Source organism: Poecilia reticulata, chromosome 21, assembly GCF_904066995.2.
Source record: "Poecilia reticulata chromosome 21, P_reticulata-male-v2, whole genome shotgun sequence".
Taxonomy (NCBI): domain Eukaryota; kingdom Metazoa; phylum Chordata; class Actinopteri; order Cyprinodontiformes; family Poeciliidae; genus Poecilia; species Poecilia reticulata.
In genome coordinates, this window is record NC_088850.1 from 21695508 (window position 1) to 21715667 (window position 20160).

The 20160-nt window shown below is 37.4% G+C and overlaps 2 protein-coding genes and 1 long non-coding RNA gene across 4 annotated transcripts; all 3 read right to left on the reverse strand.

The window, feature by feature from the left end:
• Positions 1–1376: 1376 nt before the first annotated feature.
• On the reverse strand, positions 1377–12680 carry LOC145549755 (adhesion G protein-coupled receptor F5-like). 2 transcript variants are annotated; one of them, XM_081602509.1, is made up of 16 exons: positions 12455–12680; positions 11061–11167; positions 10865–10916; positions 10612–10755; positions 10328–10501; positions 8770–8805; positions 7563–7718; positions 5812–6156; positions 5415–5477; positions 4161–4208; positions 3341–3910; positions 3088–3255; positions 2942–2971; positions 2158–2337; positions 1631–1780; positions 1377–1543 (listed from the first exon to the last, which is right to left on the reverse strand). In XM_081602509.1, the coding sequence occupies exons 2-8, from the start codon at positions 11160–11162 to the stop codon at positions 5981–5983; spliced, it is 840 nt and encodes a 279-aa protein (XP_081458635.1). In that variant the 5' UTR covers positions 11163–11167; positions 12455–12680; the 3' UTR covers positions 1377–1543; positions 1631–1780; positions 2158–2337; positions 2942–2971; positions 3088–3255; positions 3341–3910; positions 4161–4208; positions 5415–5477; positions 5812–5980. The 2 variants fall into 2 exon arrangements, with proteins under 2 accessions (XP_081458635.1, XP_081458634.1); XM_081602508.1 differs by lacking the exon at positions 12455–12680 and having other exon boundaries at positions 11061–11322.
• A 3282-nt stretch (positions 12681–15962) lies between these two features.
• Positions 15963–18156, reverse strand: LOC103457963 (adhesion G-protein coupled receptor F1-like). Its single transcript, XM_081602814.1, has 4 exons — positions 17911–18156; positions 16474–17835; positions 16172–16208; positions 15963–16069 (listed from the first exon to the last, which is right to left on the reverse strand). The coding sequence occupies exons 1-4, from the start codon at positions 18094–18096 to the stop codon at positions 15963–15965; spliced, it is 1692 nt and encodes a 563-aa protein (XP_081458940.1). The 5' UTR covers positions 18097–18156.
• A 185-nt stretch (positions 18157–18341) lies between these two features.
• Positions 18342–19954, reverse strand: LOC145549808 (uncharacterized). The gene is made up of 3 exons (XR_014085662.1): positions 19177–19954; positions 18649–18783; positions 18342–18540 (listed from the first exon to the last, which is right to left on the reverse strand). It is a non-coding gene; the product is annotated as an uncharacterized LOC145549808 (long non-coding RNA).
• Between the last annotated feature and the right edge of the window lie 206 nt (positions 19955–20160).

Below are 20160 nucleotides of genomic sequence, written 5' to 3' on the forward strand. Positions count from 1 at the left end.
GGCGTTGTTGCGTTTGTCGCTGTTGGTATTTCTGGCGTTGTTGAATTTGTCGCTGTTGGTATTTCTGACGTTGTTGCATTTATCACTGTTGGTATTTCTGGCGTTGTTGCTTTTGTCGCTGTTGGTATTTCTGGCGTTGTTGCATTTGTCGCTGTTGGTATTTCTGGCGTTGTTGCGTTTGTCGCTGTTGGCATTTCTGGCGTTGTTGCATTTGTCGCTGTTGGTATTTCTGGCGTTGTTGCGTTTGTCGCTGTTGGTATTTCTGGCGTTGTTGCGTTTGTCGCTGTTGGTATTTCTGGCGTTGTTGCGTTTGTCGCTGTTTGTATTTCTGGTGCTGTTGCATTTGTCGCTGTTGGTATTTCTAGCGTTGTTGCGTTTGTGGCTGTTGGTATTTCTGGCGTTGTTGCATTTGTCGCTGTTGGTATTTCTAGCGTTCTTGCGTTTGTGGCTGTTGGTATTTCTGGTGGTGTTGTTGCGTTTGTCGCTGTTGGTATTTCTGGTGTTGTTGTGTTTGCAGCTGTTGGTATTTCTGGTGGCGTTGATGCGTTTGCCGCTGTTGGTATTTCTGGTGGCGTTGTTGCATTTGCCGCTGTTGGCATTTCTGGTGGCGTTGTTGCGTTTGTCGCTGTTGGTATTTCTGGCGTTGTTGCATTTGTTGCTGTTGGTATTTCTGGCATTGTTGCGTCTGTCGCTGTTGGTATTTCTGGCGTTGTTGCATTTGTCACTGTTGGCATTTCTGGCGTTGTTGCGTTTGTCACTGTTGGCATTTCTGGCGTTGTTGCATTTGTTGCTGTTGGTATTTCTGGCATTGTTGCGTCTGTCGCTGTTGGTATTTCTGGCGTTGTTGCATTTGTCACTGTTTGCATTTCTGGCGTTGTTGCGTTTGTCGCTGTTGGCATTTCTGGCGTTGTTGCATTTGTCACTGTTGGCATTTCTAGCGTTGTTGCGTTTGTCGCATTTGGTATTTCTGGTGTTGTCGAGTTTGCCATTGTTATTTCTGGTGGCGTTGTTGCATTTGTCGTTGTTGGTATTTCTGGCTTTGTTGCGTTTGTCACTGTTGGTATTTCTGGTGGTGTTGTTGCGTTTGTGGCTGTTGGTATTTCTGGCGTTGTAGCGTTTGTCGCTGTTGGTATTTCTGGCGTTGTAGCGTTTGTCGCTGCTGTCATTTCTGGTATTGTTGTTGTGTTTGGCACTGTCAAAATAGAAAATGAAATGGTGACTTCAAATGTCAATGAAAACACTAATAATTGAAAATTTGGTGCAATAACATAGTCTTCATACCTGGACACAGAGTGATATCTGTGGAGAGAGGAATCCAAAATTATTGTTTGAGTAGTTTATGCAGATCCCAGAAAGCAATTTTTTAAAACTATACCTGTGATTGGCTGACAGTACTGGTGTGCAAATGATGGTTCATAAATGCATGTACAGGTTTGACTGCTGTCACTACTGCATGAATTGTAGCTGTTGCACATCTCACATGGCCAACCAAAACCATCCTCACATTTGCATTCCAGGCCATAAGTGGAGTTTGGATGACAGACTGTTAAAGATATTTTGCCCAATTTTATCTTACAGTACGTTTATTTATTTGCATAAAATCTTATTAAATATGTAATGAATAACTTACCTGTTGTTATATTTAGTTCTATAACTTTTAAAGAAGATGTGAGGGTTACAGGGAAGCTTTCATTTTTGAGTGCTGCTCTGAATAAGTCAACTATGTTTGGTACCACACTGGCGACTGGGATGAACAATTCATGGAGCACATAAAGTTCCACTAGAATGTGAGAAAACCACATGCATTTCAGTATTGATGCTAAAACATAGAAATGTTTCACAGATTTAATTTATTCACAACTCATTAATACTGTGTGTTATCTGAACAGAACATTTACATCCCAGATATTTTCCAACCTTTCTTAAAAATACTTTTTTAGGACATGCATTAAGGTGTACGGTATGAGACATATCCCTTACAATCAACGGCCAACATGTTTAAAAATGAGCTAATGGTTTTAATATTTATCCTTATTAGTAGAACCCTTGCTGAGTCATCAGAACTGATGGCTATAAGAAAAACTTCATGAATATCAAACTTGTGAGTAATCTTAGTAATAAAGACTTAGTAGCAGTAAATTGAATTGAATACTATACCATAAGTTGATGAAGGAGTTGATGTATTCGGATAGCCTGTTTCCATGGTTGGCATGGCAGTCATAGTGGAAGGCATGACAGATGTGGTTGGCATGGCAGTTGATGTGGTTGGGATTGAAGTCATTGTGGTTGGAATGGCAGTTGTAGTGGTTGCCATAACAGTTGTAGTGGTTGGAATGGCTGTTGCCGTGGACGTTATCGTTGATGACAATTAAAGTGGTTAGAATTAGTGTTGTAGTTGTTGACAGAGATAACATCCTTGTCATTACTGGTCAGTATTTCAGCGGTACAATTAATCACATTTGACTTTCATTTTTTGATTTCTTCTTTAAATGATCAAAACAATACCATTACAATTATTCTGACTCACTTTCTCCTCTTATAACTTTCACAATGCTATCCAGGACAGAGAAAAATTAGCATGGATTTTGCATGTGGATATTGATAACACATCAATGTGATCGTTTTCCCTAACCAAGCTTTTTAGATCTCATTATGTTTATATGTACAGTGAGACAAGATGGAAGCAGAAAAATCAGAAAGACGCAAACGTCTGAACATTACTGATAAAATAGAACACTGCCACTTTTGCTGTACATGTGACACTTATAAAATGCTTTTACGTTACTTGTGCTAAAGTATTTATTAAACACATATTTCACTTTGGTGGTTAAATCATTTTAGTTAACTGTAATCTTTTTGTCCTCCAAGGAAAAAAAGGTTAAAGTACAATACTGTCTGGAGCAGATCATAAGCTACAACCCAGAGCTATGTGTTTCCATACCTGGAGAACTTGTGGGACACAAATCAATGTCTGCAAGCAAAGACATAAATGCTTCAGTTAAAAATGATATAATTTCATCTATTTAAAAAAAAAAAGCAGAATCTCCTTGTTTTAGTAATGCCTTAAACAAAAATGATCAAGTTTACTTGTGTTTGGTTGACAGAACTCTTCATTGGAAAGAAGTCCATATTTGCATGTACAAGTTTGACTGCTGACATCTTTGCATGAATTGCTTCCATTGCACATGTCACACGGCCAAGCATAGCCATCCTCACATTCACACCTCAGTCCATCAGTAGCGTTTGGAGAGCAGGCTGGTGACATTTAAAAGGATAAAATCATCATTGTCAGAAGCAGTAAAGCTAACTTTACAAATTAGGCTTGAACATACTCTCTTACCTGTCGTCAAGTTTAATTCTATCACTTCTACAAACTTTGAGACTGTCACAGGAAATGCTTCATTTTCCAAATCTGTTCTTATCAAATCAATGATATTGGGCGGAACGTTGGAGAACGGGATGTGCAAATCAAGAACAACGTCAATGTCCTTTAATTCTGTTGAGGTGAACAGATGACAACTCATCATCATTTTTTTTAATCAAGCAAACTGTCATCCAGAGAAACCTTTAAGCACTTAGCATAAGAGCACCTTTAGCATAAGAGATACTTGATCACTATTTGTATAGATGTTACTAAAAAGTTGCTAGAGCTCCCGGTCTGTGTCAAAATCAACAGACTTTTTACCATAGAACATCTTACTCAATGGTGGGACAAAAGAGAGAGTTCTTTATGGTGCAATGTATAGTGTCTTATGTGGGTAATTATATTAGTGTGCACATTGTCGGATTATGTGAGCAAAATGTAAACACTCGTCATTTCTTCTTACTTGACCTGGAAAAAACCTTGCAATCTGTTTCATACCATAAGGTTTTGAAGGAGACGATGTAGTTGAGATGACAATTGGTGTTTCTGTAATTATAAAAAGATCTTACAGTCATCTCAAATCAGTTTCAAAGGTCTGTTTAGGATTTAAACAATTGCTTAAATTGTCATGGTGAAAGGTTTGCTTATTCTGAGTTCTCACTTCCTCCATGGCTATACATTTGATCTGTCTAGGTGTCCTTTTTGGTATTTTTTCCCTGATATATTCAAAAATGGGAATTTCAAGATCCAAGTCAGAGAAATTAATTGTTACCGACTAACATTTAGTGTATCATACCATAAGGTGTTGGAGGAGATGATGTGGTTGTCAGAATGGTTGATGTTACTGTAAAATAAAATAAAAAATATTTCAACCTGTTCATGTCAAAATTTTCTGACTTTCTTTTCCTCCATATTTTTCTTTTGAGTCATTGCTTCAAAATATTAAATTCGGTGTTCAAACCACTTTCTTGGCCACGGTGTATAAAACCCAAGACCTGGGCAAGCAGACTTACATGGTGAACTCCAATATGGTCTTAGTGGCATTACTTCAAAGAGAAATGAACGAAACTCCATCACAAAGTGACAGGCTGTGTATAATCGCAGACTTGCATCAGTAGAGGGCAGCATTGTGCACATAGGTTGCCAATTTCCTGCATTGTCACTTGCAGCAAACCTGGCTTTCAGAGTCGATCCAGAAACGTGCATACTGAGCATCATGGACGTCAATGACCAAACCTTCTTTGCAATGCCAGGCATCAGGTGCAGTGGAGCACTAAAGGCACTGAACTCTGGAGCTGAGAGACATGCTTTCTGGTGTGAATCATATTTTCTCGGAATCCAATAAAACAATCTGGGTTTGGCAGCTGTAGAGAGAATGACACTTGCCTGACTGCATTGTGTCAAGTATACATGCTGGTGCAAATGGGATTTTGACACAGGTCTGTTTTACAGAAAAAACAGACAATTAAGGATGTTTATTTATTTGTTTTTTTTTTAGGAAAATGTTTTTTTAAAAATCTAATGAACATATATCCTTAATCCTTGTAATCAGCCACTCAACAAGAGTTGGAGCTGTTTTAGACGCAATAAGGGGCTACAGGCATATTAAAGCGTTTGGAATAAGTATGGGAGGTCATTTAAGTTCTTGTGTGTAAGTGAGCCAATACTTTTGGCAATATAGTGCAATTTTATACCTACTTTTTGAAGCACAGTGCTTAAGACATGAATTAGTTCAGATCAATTAAAATGTCTTGCTTCATGTTTTTTCCTCTGGTAGTTTAAGAACAAAACATCACTTATTTCTTCAATTTTCCCACATCAGTTGCTGACATTTAAACACTTGTGCTTAACTGTTCTGTACACATCTATACTTCTTTTTGAACTTACACAAATATGATCACAGAAAACCACATTCAGAACTGTAAACATATAACTTTGATCCTTTTCTCTCATTTTTTCTTCATAACGTCTGCTGCTTCGTCCACTAAACTACAGCGATCTTCTTAAACTCGCACCCAGAACTTGATTTGTAGCATATTTAGGGTCATACCGGAAGTTGTTGGAGGAGATGGTGTTGTTGTACTTGGCATGGCTGTTGTCATCGTTGTCAATACTTTAATTAAAAAAAAAAAAGCAGATTATCGGCCTTACATTCTTTCATACGTAAAAATATAAACAGTGTAACAACTGTTTTCTACAAAGCAAACTTTTGCAGAGGCTATCAGTTTGAAGTAAGATTGCTTAAAATTACATATAGTTGCTAAAATGCTAATCATTTCAGACCTTTTTCTACCTTTCATGTGACATAACACTAATATATTCCATAACATATATAAATCCTGTTCGCTTAAAAACAAACAAGCCTGTTTCACGTTGTTTCAGAGTTTGTTTAAAGTGTTTTCAGGAGCAGACTGCAAACTTTGTTGATGTCTTTATCCTTTACATACCTGGAGGTGGAGCTGGGCAGAAGGAGTTATCTGTGGAACAACAGGAGATGAAATTTTTGTGTTTCATTTCCCAAAAAATACAAAACCCTAAGTCATAATTAAAATCATATCACCTAGACACAGTTACACAGTTCAAATCAAATTGCATAAATATCAACTCAACAAGATTTCACTTACTTGTGATTGGCTGGCAGAACTCGTTGTCAGAGGGACGTCCATATATGCACGTACAGGTTTGACTGCTGACGTCGCTGCATGAGTTGCTGCTGTTGCATTTGTCACATGGCCAAGAAAAACCATCCTCACAATCACACAGCAGTGTGTCAGAGGAGTTTGGAGAGCAGGCTGTGTGTTTTAGACAAGCAGCGTCATAGAATTGTTTATTATTAGCATCACAGATTTAAGTGAACCACTCTCTGCTACTTCTGATTAGAAGTGATTGTTATAGATTTAAAACGCATAGGAAATACTATCCTACAATCACTGTTTTAACATGGCATGTTTAACATTTCTAAACCATTTATAACGTAAGTGTGTTGTTAAATTTGTGATTGTAGAACAACTATTAAATGACGGATTGCAGGCGGGCCAGCAGCCCAGGAGATGGGGGCTACCGGTTCAAACTCCCAGTTGGACAAGACACTTTATACACTTTACCTGCTATAAGGTAGTTTATCACCATCCATATGCTGGTGGGTGTCTGGTGAAGTGCTTTGGAGTCATCAGACCATGTAAATAGGCTGTGATGGTATCGTTACTTTTGAAAAAGAAACTTGATTTCTGATTATGCCTTGAAAAAGTAACCTAGTTACTTTACTGATTACCTGATTTTAAAAGTAACTAAGTTAAGTCACAAATAACTTTATTAGTTACGTTGACCAGGAAAGAAAAAAAAAAACATGTTCTGAGAGGAACTGACAGTAGGAGGAATCTTGCTTACTATGACATAAAAGTAGGGACAGTGTACTGTGTGGAAGGGCAGATTTTCATCTGCAACATTTGGTCCGACCAACTTCTTCAACTCTCCTTCACTTCCTGGTTTTGAATCAAAGTCCAGCTTTTGTCTTTTGGACGGTGGGAGATCTCAGGTCTCCTACACCTGCTGAGATTGTTCTGTCAGTTTGACTGTACATTTGCTGCGACTCCAAATGTTTTGTCAAATTTCATGCTTTTCTTTATGTAGGTAAAAGTTGGTGGTCAGCACAGTGTACAGCAAACCTTGATATGATATTGTCTCCTTTAGCTGACAAACTCAAAATGTCGCCTGTATTTCCAGCTAGAAAACGTTCACCTTTCTCCTCCCTCCATTGTTTGAGTTCACACTATCAGCGTAAGTTTCCCTCACGCTGATAACATCAGGGAATCGTTCAGGCGTCACTCCCTGAGACGCAAGAGGAAAGAAACTAAATATCTTTGCTGTAAGGAAAATGATAAAAAATAAAAAGGCTTCAAATAAGTATCTTTAATCTGATTACTGGATTGGAAATGATAACGTGTTAGATTACTCGTTACTGAATAAAGGGGTCAGATTATTGACGGTTAATTTATAATTTTACCCACTTCAACCACTGATTTGTGCAACATCTGGTTAAGAAAAAGGTTCAAACGAGTTGCCAGTTTTCTGCTACTTTAAGATTTTTCTCCGATCCATGTGAACAAAATGCTGAATTATTTCATCAGCAAAAAACATCAAGAAGTTGGCGAGGACTGCACTCACACACTCTTAAGACTAATTGTTGAAAAAGTGTTACCTGTGGTTAGTAGCAACTCTTTCACTTCCAAAGACTGTGAGATGGTTGCAGGGAAGGTTTCATTCCCCAGAACGCTTCTGATCAACTCAAGTATGTCGTCTGGAACACCGAATAGCGGAATCTGGAGGTCAAGGGTCACATCGAAGTCCACCAGCTCTGTGGATGTGAAGGAAGAAGACACAATCATACAGCACAAAGATTTACAGCAGCATACACGTCACTATGTGAGCCACGGTAAGGACAGTGAAGCCCAAGATTATTCATAAGGCTGGTAAATATAGAAAAATAAAATATTTCAATTCAACCGAAACGTTTTTCTTTGAATGAAAATGATAGCATCTGTCAAAATACAACAAAACTTTTAAATGTCCAATCTAAAAAAGAAAAAAAATGAAATTTTTGATTCATCTGAATCGATATCCATATCTATGTTCTCTGTCATGTTCAAGTTGGATGACGACTTGAAAATGTTTTCTTACTTCCAGTTAGAAACATGTTGGTAAAAGTAAAAAAGAAAAAGAAAAATATGTTTTTAATTTTAAATCTACCAGGAATTTGAGTGATTCAGTCTTAACAAAGATATTTCATCTCTGGTGTAACTCAGAGAAAATGCTGATGAGAATCATTTGCCATTAAAAACAAATATATAAAAGTAAAATAAACCAAGAAAAAGCATAAAGAGCTACTAATGTTTTCCAGTTCAAATGGAAACCAGTCGGAATTGACATTTCCATTGACCATGCAAGCTACTATTACTAATACAAGGAAACATTAAATCCCTTTAATTTCTAAACAACAGTGCACCAGCATGTTCACTAAAAGAAGCAGTATGAAGGTTTGATCCCAAAGCCAATCTCAGAAATGCAAATGAAACATTTAAAGATACTGGTACTTAGGAAGCCTTGGAATTTAACACTTAAAATTCAACATTTTCTTTGTTATTTTTGCATTTTCACACTTGGAAAATGTAATTTTGGAGTAAAATTACTGAATTCCCCAGTAAAACTGCATTAACTGATCAAGGACTGTAGATGAATAAAATTATTAGTTCTGATCAACTGTGTTACATACTGTAACGTTTATCTTCAGTCGATGCTGACTGAACTTAGAAAACGCAATATTTATCCAAGTGTTAGAAAAAGTTTGAAAACTATCAAATGGAAAAAGAGTTTAAAATACACAAACACATTATCCATTATATTCATACCTTGAGCTGTTGTAGAGGATGGTGTTTGGGTGGTGACTGAAAATTTTACAAACATTATTAGTAGAGACAGACACACTTATCAAAATTTGAAGTAAAACAATTTCCTATTGCAGCTCAAATAAAAACATTGTGCATAAACATGTCTGCTTCATTCATTGTCAGGGTTGAGGAAATGAGAGTAATGAGACCTTCTCTAAGGCCTGTATAAACTCTGCTGCTTCTTACTGCAGACAAATTAACAACGTTGCAGTTTCAAGAAAACAAGTCCAACGTGTTTGAGAGCAACACATTCTTTTTCTTTTGCCCACACAGGCATGGAAGCATTTTCCTTCCTGTTTCCTGCTTATGTAAATCAAAGCACAGTGTGTTGGATGACACATCATAAAAACACAAAGTCATCAATGATAAATGATCTGTTGTCTATGAGTTTATCCTCCCACATTCAGCTGGGCTCAACCAGCTTTAGGCTAGTTGAAAATGCAAATTGCTACATGCCAGAATGGATGACATGTTATAGAGTAGTCAGAAGTCTACATACACTTTCTTAATATTTGTTGGAACTACCTTTAAACAATGACTGAGGTTATACATTTTAAGAATCCTTTAAATTTTTTTGACCTACATTAGAACAGAGCTGATGTAAGAGTCAGGTGGACCGAACTCGCACAGTTTCAGCTCTGCACACATATTTTTTATGGGATGGAAATCAAGACTTTGTGATAACCAGCAACTCTGAAATATCTACTGCGTTATCCTCTAACCATCTTGTAACTAATTTGGTGGAATGCTCATTTGGAGCCAAGAGTCATTTATGGGAAAGCTTTGACTTCCTGGTTGGATGTCCTGAGATGTTGCTGTAGACTTTACATTTCATCTCACAGAAGCTTACAAAGTAGATAGATCGCTTTGGTCATCCTAATGTAAAAGTTCATGCAAGTAAGAAAAAAATGTCTTTCACTTCACATTTATTAATCGGCCATTTAGTAAACACAAATGAACTACAGAAACAGAATTTGGTCACATTTAAAGGGGCAGGACTGTGTATCTTCCAGACACATAGAGCTATTTTATAACACAATCAAGTAATTATGTTACCTTGTTGCCTTGAAATCAGGTCTCTGTCTCTTTAAAATCTCCTCTTTCTGAAAGCCTGTCTTCAGGAAGTCATCACAACATGGCTACTCCATTAACCGTTTAAAAATGTTTTTACCAACGTTATTCTGAGAAGTTGCTCGTATGATGAGCTCACCAGGTGTTTGCTAATTGCTACTGGCTAGTCTGAAGGAACTGAGAGAGCTGAGGGCTGTTCTGTGAGGCAGAAACTCGGTTTGGAAACTGCAGCTCCGAGGAGGAGCTTTGTCCTCAAAAGCGGAGCTATGTCCACCCAGGCGTTTTGCACAGCTGAATGGTTGCCATGGAGATTAAAGGATTTGCCAAACATGCATGAAAGAATCAAAGCAACACTCCAGGTATGTTTTTGATGAGGAAATAACATCATGATGTAAAGCTAAAAAAAGTCGATTTTACATAATATGCTTCTAAGAGCTTCTAAACCTACCTGTTTGGCTGCTGTTCAGCTGGCAGAACTGACCATCAGCTGGAAGCTCGTTAATGCAGCCACATGTGTCACCATCGATGGCGTCACACACTCCATAGGTAATACAGCTGTTATAAGACCAGGCAAAGTTCTCCTCACACACACACTGATACCCACTTGTATTTCGTGAACACACTGTGGAGGGGAGGGAGAAAAAAAACAACAGCACACAGTGGAAATTGTAAATGTTATTTCTGAGAGAGGAATGAATATCCATAAATATGAAATGCTAAACTACACTGTACCTGTCGTGGCGTCAATGTTGGAAATCTCACTGGTGCTGTTGATGGTTATGGGAAAACTGAGGTTGTTGAGAATCGTCTGAAGAATCTCCAGCTCAGAAAGGCTTAAAATAACTTGAAACTCGTAATCAGTGACATTCGTAAAAGCTAAAGTGAACACAGACAAAGAAAGACCATAACATATCCGAGCCCATCATTCTTCACAAAACTTACACCGATACGTAGGCAACAGCCACTGTGCATTGGGGTGACTCACTGTCTCTTTTCTCTCTAACATGAATGCTGGCTGTTTTAACAGCCGTCAGTTCCTGTAAAAACACACAGATCAGTCCAAAACGTATCAACATCTAACTATTTACGGTATCAAAAAGAAACATCATTGGTTTGTACCATATTTTAATTTTTCCAGGTGTGCTACTACAACTTGTTGCATAACTCTTTTTTATGCTGACCTCAAAGAAGACGGACACAGAGTGTCTGAATCCGGGCTGGTCCAGAGCGCAACATATAACCAAAAGAACAACAGCCAATCGGATCACCTTTGGTAAAGCCATCCTCACTGCAGAAAAGTTAAACATCACCATTACTGAAAAACCATATTTCGCTGTATCTAATATGTGGAACACTGTTCATATTTGACAACACAACTGATTCTAGGAAAAGCTACAAGGAAATCATCACCAAAAAAAAGAAACAAAACACTTGCATGTGGTTATTTATCCCGTTTGAGAACATTCCTCTCAGACAGCACTGTAAGCTCAGCTTTCAAAAGGTTTCTTTTTCCATCAGTCCTGCTTCCCTGTAGCTTGGTGGTGACCGTCTGGCATAAGAATCGTAACCCTGACTTTTTACTGCCCTGCCACCTTGACCTGTGGAAGGAATGGGGCAGTATGGGGTCACTGAGGTGACCCACCATTTTTACCTCTGATAGCCTCGATGGGGATAGCCACGTAGTAAGTAAATAGTTACAAAGTTAGACGCCAACTGTTGAAAGACAAAGACTTAAAGATTGTCACCTATTTGATTGAATGTTGTTTCCTGCCAGCCTCTGATGGTGTCAGTAACATTTTAATAAATAAGAATTTGAGGCATAAGGTCACTTGTTAACAAAAACGCTGTAACTTTTTAAGCGCTAAAAAGCCCTACACATAAAGTACATTAAGCAAAAATACACAGCTTTTTGTTTCATTGTAGAGTCCGACCAAACTAGTCAAGAGTAAGAGACAATATTGTCTTCATTATTGTGGTATGGCCTGAGATTACGGTATGAATGTTATGGCTGAGAAATATATCACAATATTAACCATCTAACAGTTTAGTACACAGATAAAATGTCCCACACTATAATTACAAATTCCTGTTGAGCAAACAAGCATTCATCACTTTGTTGTTTTCCCTTTTCTTTTTACCTCAGTCTGTAGATGAAAGCTGTCCCTGCAATCAGAGATGGTTTGAGATAAAGCTTCTAACAATTTGACCAAAAGCAGTAAGACAGTAAAGTAAGAGTTCCCTAAACTCTTAATTTACTGGTGATTTAAGCAGCATATCACATCATCAGAAACTTTGAATTTCAAACATTTTCCTTTTCGATTTTAGAAAAATAGATAAGTGCTTGACATTTGGTGCGTCCCTGTCTGCTAATTGAGAGTGAAAATACGGTAGAGTGATTTTATTTTGCATTCAGTAAGTGCACAAAATTCTTCTTTTTGTACTACAAGCAGGAAATTAATGTTAGGAGTTGAGAAGCTAAAGGAAATCAGTTTTTGAATATAAAGTTCTGCTAAACTGGGCGTTAAGGGATAAAAGTAGAATAGAGTTTTGTAGGATAGGAATCAAATTACTTTACCTCTCCATGCAGCCTGGCTTCCAAAGAGGCTGGTGTCTTGAGTGCATGTTTATTTTGCAGCTCTTCTTTAAAGACAAAGACCAAAAGTTTTCCAAACAGGGAAAACACCTTTTGTGAACTTCCTGGAGTATTTTGCATGAATGCACAATCTGTGCCAAACCTACGTTGGTAACTTGATTAGTTTTGGTGTCCAAAAATAACATTTAGTGACATTTTATTTCAGTTTGCATCCATATTTGCACCATTTTCTAGTCAATTTATGTTCTTGTAATATACAAACACAAAAACCCTTAACACAAATTTAGGCAAAACAAAGAAAAAGATTCTCCACCCACATAAAGAATGTTGCACAGCATCTGTCCACCAAAGTTACAATGCATCAGAACAATCAGAACCAGAAAAAGCTCTCAGGTAGTTTTGTACCTGAAGAGCAACTTTATGTAAACTGGTTCCATCTAGTAAACATGAACTTCCTTAAGACGATTTCAGAGAGACCTTTGTTTTCATGTCTCTCTCTAATGCTTGTTTGAGCCAGATTTTAGCATTCTGACTTTCAGGGGAGCAAGAGACACACGAATATATGTAAAGTTTACAATAGCTGCATAAACTATAGCTATTTTTTTCTTTTAGACAATTTCTTTAGAGGTTTGGTTAAGACTTTGGTGCAAATATAAACTAGTGTCTCTTAAGAGAAAGTGGACTCTTAGGTCTGGACGAGGAGAGATGGTTAATTGACTTTTCTGGAAAAACTAGCAGAGCTTTAAAGGAGGGCTGGTGGTGAGGAGTAAGGCACGATGTATAATCGAGTGTTCTGAGTCTTATCTCATGTTGTGATATTATTCCCTCATCAAAATCATACCTGGAGTACGTTTTGATTTTTTCTTGCATGTTTGAGGAATTCTAGAATCTCCTATTGCATCCATTCAGGGTGCCTAAACGCCTGCTCATTACATAATGACCAGGAGTCTGGTAACCCAAAGCTCCTTGGAGCTGTGACTTCCAGCCCAGAACATCTCCCCCACTGAGCTCCTTCAGACTAGCGACAGCAGCAATTAGCAAATACATAACAAAATCTGCTGAGTTAAATTAACACTATGCCAATTTGGTCCTTTTAAGAACTGACATTAATTTAACTCTTACAGAGTTATTTCAACAATAGTTTGATTAGATATTTCAAGTGTTAAAATTGCTAAATTTCTTGTTGAAATAACTCTGAAAGAGTTAAATTAACACCAGTTCTGACAAGAACCAAATAGACTTGCCATAGTGTTGATTTAACTCTGCAGAATTTTCTGTGTACCTGGTGGAACTGCGCTGGTGTCTGCTGATCTTATTAAGTCCTTTATTTAACCAGGTAAACCCCGTTGAGATCTAGATCTCATTTTCAAGAGGGACCTTGGAATTATACAAACTATTTCTCAATGCAAATCTCCTAAGAAATGAAACATTAACCAACACATTTGATGTGTGTTGATGATGGCACTTGACAAAATATAATGTCTGTTTTTGGTTTTCTCCACTGTTGACTATATAATGTTCATGTTTGTTCTTATGTGTTCACTATGTAAAGTACTTTGAACTGCTGTGTTTCTGAAATGTGTTATGCAAATAAACTTGATTGATGGTGGTCAGAGAGACCAACAGGTTGCCCCCAGGCCAGCTGTGGCTACTATCCAGTAGTTTGCCACTTCTGTATGCGTGTGTGTGAATGGGTGAATGACTGTGAAGCGCTTTGGGGTCCTCTGGACTTGATGAGGCACTATACAAGTACAAAGCCAAGCAATTTTATTGATTGATTGACAAGAACAGTTGCAAACAGCATAATGGAGGAACGTTGTGATGACAAGGGGCTGTAAGAAAGAGGAGGAGCTTAAAGAAACAGCCACAATTTCAAGTCATCGTGTTTCTTTTAAGCCATATTTGATATATACAGCATTTTTATAACTAAAGATAACATGATTGTGCTATAAAATGGCATCATATAAAACTCCCTTTGAAAAATCCTGAACAGGATTATGTAAGTGTAGAAAATAAAAAGAAGTACTTTATGGAAACATATCTTGTAGATTAAAAGTTTCAAAATAGGTTACACGGTTATTTCAAGAAAGACGTCATTGCTCTTGCAGAGATTTGGATTACTAAAGTAGGATCAGTAGTTTTGGATGAAACGTTTTTATGAGTAAAATCAAATGGTTACAGTTTGTAAAAAGAAAAACAATGATCAGTTAGAAATTAATGGGTCGAAGCTCACATGCTCTAAGTAATACCAGACTACTTAAACAAACTATATCATCAAAGCATCAAGTAGCATTTGCATGAACTTCTAAAATATAAAAAAAAAAAAAAGAGAAAAAAAAACAAACAAACAAAAGAAAGCACATAATAAATACTAAGTACCCGACTTTCAGTTCAGGTTCCCATAATATTGAGGTAAGAGAATGCAAACTTAGAAATAGTAAAAACAGTAACATTCACTTCTCAATCCACTTTGTAAAAGCTGAGGGACTCTGGCATTTATCAAACATGAAACAATTGATTCTGGCAGATTGTAACAAACAAGCAAATATAACACTGCTCTGCCATTTTAGTGTCACCTTCAACTTAAACAACAACAAGAAAATACATCAAGCTTAACGTTTTAACAACACATCAAAAATCAAACTACTTCTTCCATCACTGGGACTTTGAAGCTGTTTTGCTCAGACGGTCAACTTTCCAAATTGGGAGGCATCATCAGCAAAAACCAGTTGATGGAGGATCAATCACAGGATCCTTCAGAAGACCAATGATAGCCTTTCTGGGAAACTGTAACAACAAAATGTTTATTTAAAAAAATTTTTGCAAAATCAATATGGTGAAGTGAGAGAGGAGAAAAAAACAATTACTGACGGAGACCTGTAACATCAAACAGAGACATCTGAATGCTGATTGAAGACAATACATAAGTTACTTCAAGTACAGTGCAAACAAACAGACATAAGTGCTTTTTAAAGTTACAAAGTATGAATTAAGATGTCTGATGTTCTTACATCATTGTTAAATGTTCTAATGTTCCACAAAAACAAACTGGTAAGTCTGTTTGTTTTGTTTTTTTGTTTGTGTTTGTTTTGCTCCTGTAGTGCCACCCAGAGGGCAAAATGGAAAACAGCATATGTCCTGAATGTTACTGAGTATACATTCAGGACATATGCTGTTTTTCTATGGCTACAAATACAAACCTGTGTGTTTATGTAGTATCTATCTACAAGAACACAGAGAGGACCATTGTAACATTTTTCACCAACAAAGAGAGGCCATTGTGGAAAGAGGACATTTCCCTGTTCTTCACTTTTCTCAATTGGAATGCACCCTACAAGTTAGGTGTAGAGGTATATTTAATGTTGTAGTGCAGATGTTGACATGCCTATCTTAAGATTATCAAGGAAGAATGGATGGGCCTCAAAACGGTTTTCTATAGACATTTGACCAAAAGGGCATTTCACTGGAGCTGGTGTCTTTGTAAAAAGGTCTACATGTGAGTAGCAGCAGTGAAGAAGCTTTTCAGACTCACGTACCTGTGGATCTTAACTTCCAGAACAACTTTCCCAGAGTGGAAAAGGATGCTGGACTGGTGGTCTGAAACCAGGACAAGAAGAAAAATTAGAGGACAACACATGAAGTACAAACAATAAAAGAAATAAAAGTTGATTGACAAAACTATTCTTACCTTTGTCCTACTCTGGAAGAAGAATTTCTTTGCTATCTCTGATGTTACCTAAAATGTTAGTCATAAGTTAGTACACTGCATGAAATGTTTAATGCAATGGAAACATTACATCTTATTCGAGTGCAATAACTTACGCATAGTATTTTTGGTTACAACAAGTCTGACATCCAAGAGACACTAACCTTTTTGTCCAACAGTGTTCCAAACAATAGAATGCAGAGACCCTTTAGAAACACATAAATAAGGCAGTTTCAATACATCAGAATGGTATTGTTGAGAAATCAAAGTTTGAAAATTTTGTAATTATTATTACCTGAAGTGAATTTAATAATGCAAATGCAACATGGAGTCCAAGGTTTTCTGGGGAAACCATAGTTCCGATTCCCAAAGCCCAAGTTACACCAAAAATTGGTGTTAGTACAGCCAAACACCTGATAATAACCAACAGGGCATGCCTCTCCCTTGCTTGGGCTCCAATCAGTCCGACTCTTCTTCTCAACATTTTGGATATCACCAGAGTCAGGATTATGAAGTTTATAGCCACTATTGTAAGGGCAGGGATCACAAACGCCAGTAACGTTTTATGCGTATCCCAAGCAAGCCAGCAAACATTATTTTCTCTGGTGTAGTTATTTGAGGGAGCAGTAACTGCTATTGTTATTGTTGCAATGATCAGTGGCGCTCCATATCCCAAAGAGAATCCAATAATCAGCATGGCTCTTGTAGACAGACCTCCATCAAAGACACTGAGAGTCCGGTAGAGCAGCAGCAGAGCCGACGCTAACATCCAGAAGAACAGAGCCAGGTAGAAAAAGTGGATGAAGAAGGTCGCGGCTGTGCAGGCCGGAGGGTTCTTCTGGTCAGCGTCTGAAATGGCCGCTCCAACAATGAACCAAATGTCTGCAATCAGTAGGGACAGAGCGATGTTGACGATGGAGACGTGACGCAAGTACGATGTCATGTTGTCCCCAATTGATTTCCAAATTATGCCTTCAATGATGAGACATATAATCAAGGAAACAATGGAATACGCAACTCCATTGTATGTTATGTAAGCTAATATAAAATTATCAGGACTGTTGGGTGACATGAGAATAGAAAACGTGGTGGTGTGGTTGCAGTGGCAGCTGATCACTTCGTTTTCATTAAATACTAGCATGCAGCCATCATCATTCCATCCTCCAAGACCACCAAACAGGCTGAAATCCCAGAAAACACATTCAGGATCTCTCAACTTATCGTGTAGAACATCAAATGCTAAAGAAATATTTGTGATTTTGTTTTCGGGCCGAACAAGTGCAACCTTTCCATTGATAACTTTGGATGATGAATTGCTTTTATCCCTTGCAGGAAGCACATTATCCATGAAATAAAATATTATTGTAGTTATCGAGTGACTTCGTCCACCAGTGTCAGGTATGTCTATTTTCACAGAGGAGTTTAAGTCGCCACTGAAGGTGTTCACGAATGTAGATTTGTTCAAACAAATATGGGGTGTTTCAATGCTGAAGGACTTGTTAACAAGATGGGATGTGATTCTTTCAATGGAGTACAGTAGTGAAGAGCTGGCACTTTTTAATTTTGTTTCACCAGTGTTTCTTGTATTGATGTTGAGGGATTCCCACGATGTCTTTGCCTTGCCAATAGTGAGAGTGCCTGCAGTTTCCAGGATGTTCTGGAATGACAGAAAATCAATATATTAAATCTGAAATGTATATTTCTCTTAAAAACAAACCTGACATTTACCCACCGTCATTGAATCTTGCTCTATTTTAATTCCTAATGATGATGATAAGTTTGCTACATTACTAAGGATTCTCACGATGGCATCAATGTCGGCTGGAGAGTCAGTTATTTCATCAGTGAAGTGGACAGTCACATTGCTGAGTTGCTCTAAGAACAGTGGAAGAGTGAGTTCATCCAAAACCTGTAACATATGTAAAAAATGTGTCTTTTTAAAAAGATATATTTTTAATATGATCTGAAAAGATATTAAAATTTTGGTATATTATTTTGTGCTAAATATAAACTAAACAAGTCCAAGCTAAAATATATACAAAAGAAATAAAAAATTCTCAACAGCATTTTGTAAAATTATTGGATTAAGGTTCATTAAGTATCATGTAGTTTAGCAGAGAAACATTTTTTTTCAATACAATGATTGAGAGTGAGAAAAGTCCAGAGAACAAGATGATGATCACCTCAGACTGATCCAGCAGGTTCTTCACAACTTCTAAAACACAGTTGTCTTGGATCTGTCCATATTCATGGTCCGACTGACAAACTGCCGTTATTTCTCCCACCTTCCCCTCATTGCAGCCCAACTTAGCCACAAAACCTGTCGGTCCGTTACCAAACTTGGCATTTCTACATATAATATCTTTGGAGAAAGAAAAATACTTAGTTGTGGTTAAGATTGCCATTTGAAAAATGATGACATATTTTTCTCCATGTATTTGAATGTTATTTGGCCTCGATTAAAACTCACCATTTGATGGATATAACATCAGTGTGATATTCTTGGCAAATTTTGATGAGTTTTTTGATGCGCAGGTGAAGATCTTTGTAATTGAACAATTTTCCACTGTATACGTATGAGTGACATGAGATGCTTCCTTGACATCTGAAGCACAAAGTTATCAACATTACATTAGATGCTACTGAAGGGCAAAAGGGGATGTTCATTAAAGAAACTTTTACAGCGCAGGCCTTGAAAAAGTATTGACGCCAATCTAAGTTTCTCATTGTGTCACACAATAAACCACAAACTCCAATGTTTAGTGCGATTTGTGGCAGACCAAAGAAAGTAGATCAACATGTAAGGATGAATGAAACTGATGCAAGATTTCACTTTAATTTTTAAAGTGAAATCTAATCTTTTGTTAGAAAATACAGCAAGTCAATGTATTTAACATGTGTATACACTGCTGTAGTTTCAATTAGAGGATGGTTTCTTTGTGTATATCATCACATCATTGTGACAGTCAGCTAGGTTTTTTTCCTTCTTTGATTTTACCTGTGTTCAGAAATGTAACCGTGTAGCCATTGTTGACAGAGCAGTTCAGTGACACAGAGTGTTGTGTGCCATATTCCACTGACATGTTAACTGGATTCACGATGATTTGAGGGATCGGAATGGCTTTGGCATTTATGCTCTGTTTGAAAGTTGAATTATCTCCCCGTTTTAATTTACAGACGTAAATCCCTGGTGGAAAAAACCCCCAACAAAACAGTTCACTGTTAACATTGTGATCAAGATATTATGGTGGCAGAGTAACACAACAAACATTAAATTACTTCATACAGAATACAGCACGGCAATATGTGAATCCACTTATCCCTTCATTTAGATACAGACTGCATGTGCTTGTGGAAGTCGGTACCGTAAACATTAGTTGATGCACTGGACTGCAGACAGCACAAAACTGAGTTTGTGTTTGAGAGTTTCTCCATTGGGATAACCCAGACTGCCTGAAAGTGTTTGTGGGTTTAAGGGTTCATTCACACCGCCCTGCTTAGTCGGCTTCAATCAAACTCTAGTTTGTTTGACAAAGTCGGGTTCGTTTGGGGAGATGTGAATGTGTAATGAATAAAAAAAACAAAACTGGTCTGCTTACAAACCCAGGTCTGAGTTCAGTTGAGGTGATCTCAAGTGATGAGATGTTGTCTGATATCCTTCATCAGAACAAATTTCTATCTTCCAGTTTCTAGGTTCTACACTCAACACTTTCCCCCCTGATCTTCCTCATTTCTCAATCAAGTTTAAATAAACTCCAAGCTCTTCTGTTGGTTCTCTGTCTCTTTATGTTAACTCCACATGTACACTTTGCAATGTGCAGAGTCTTAATGTGTGACTACGAAACATTAAATATGTATAACTTAAAATATATCTGAACAGATTATTCAACAAATATATTTCTGTTATCCTGCAACCTGTTAAAAATCTTGCAAAACATTACATATCAGCATTTTTTGCAGTGTTATGTTGAAAATAAGAAAA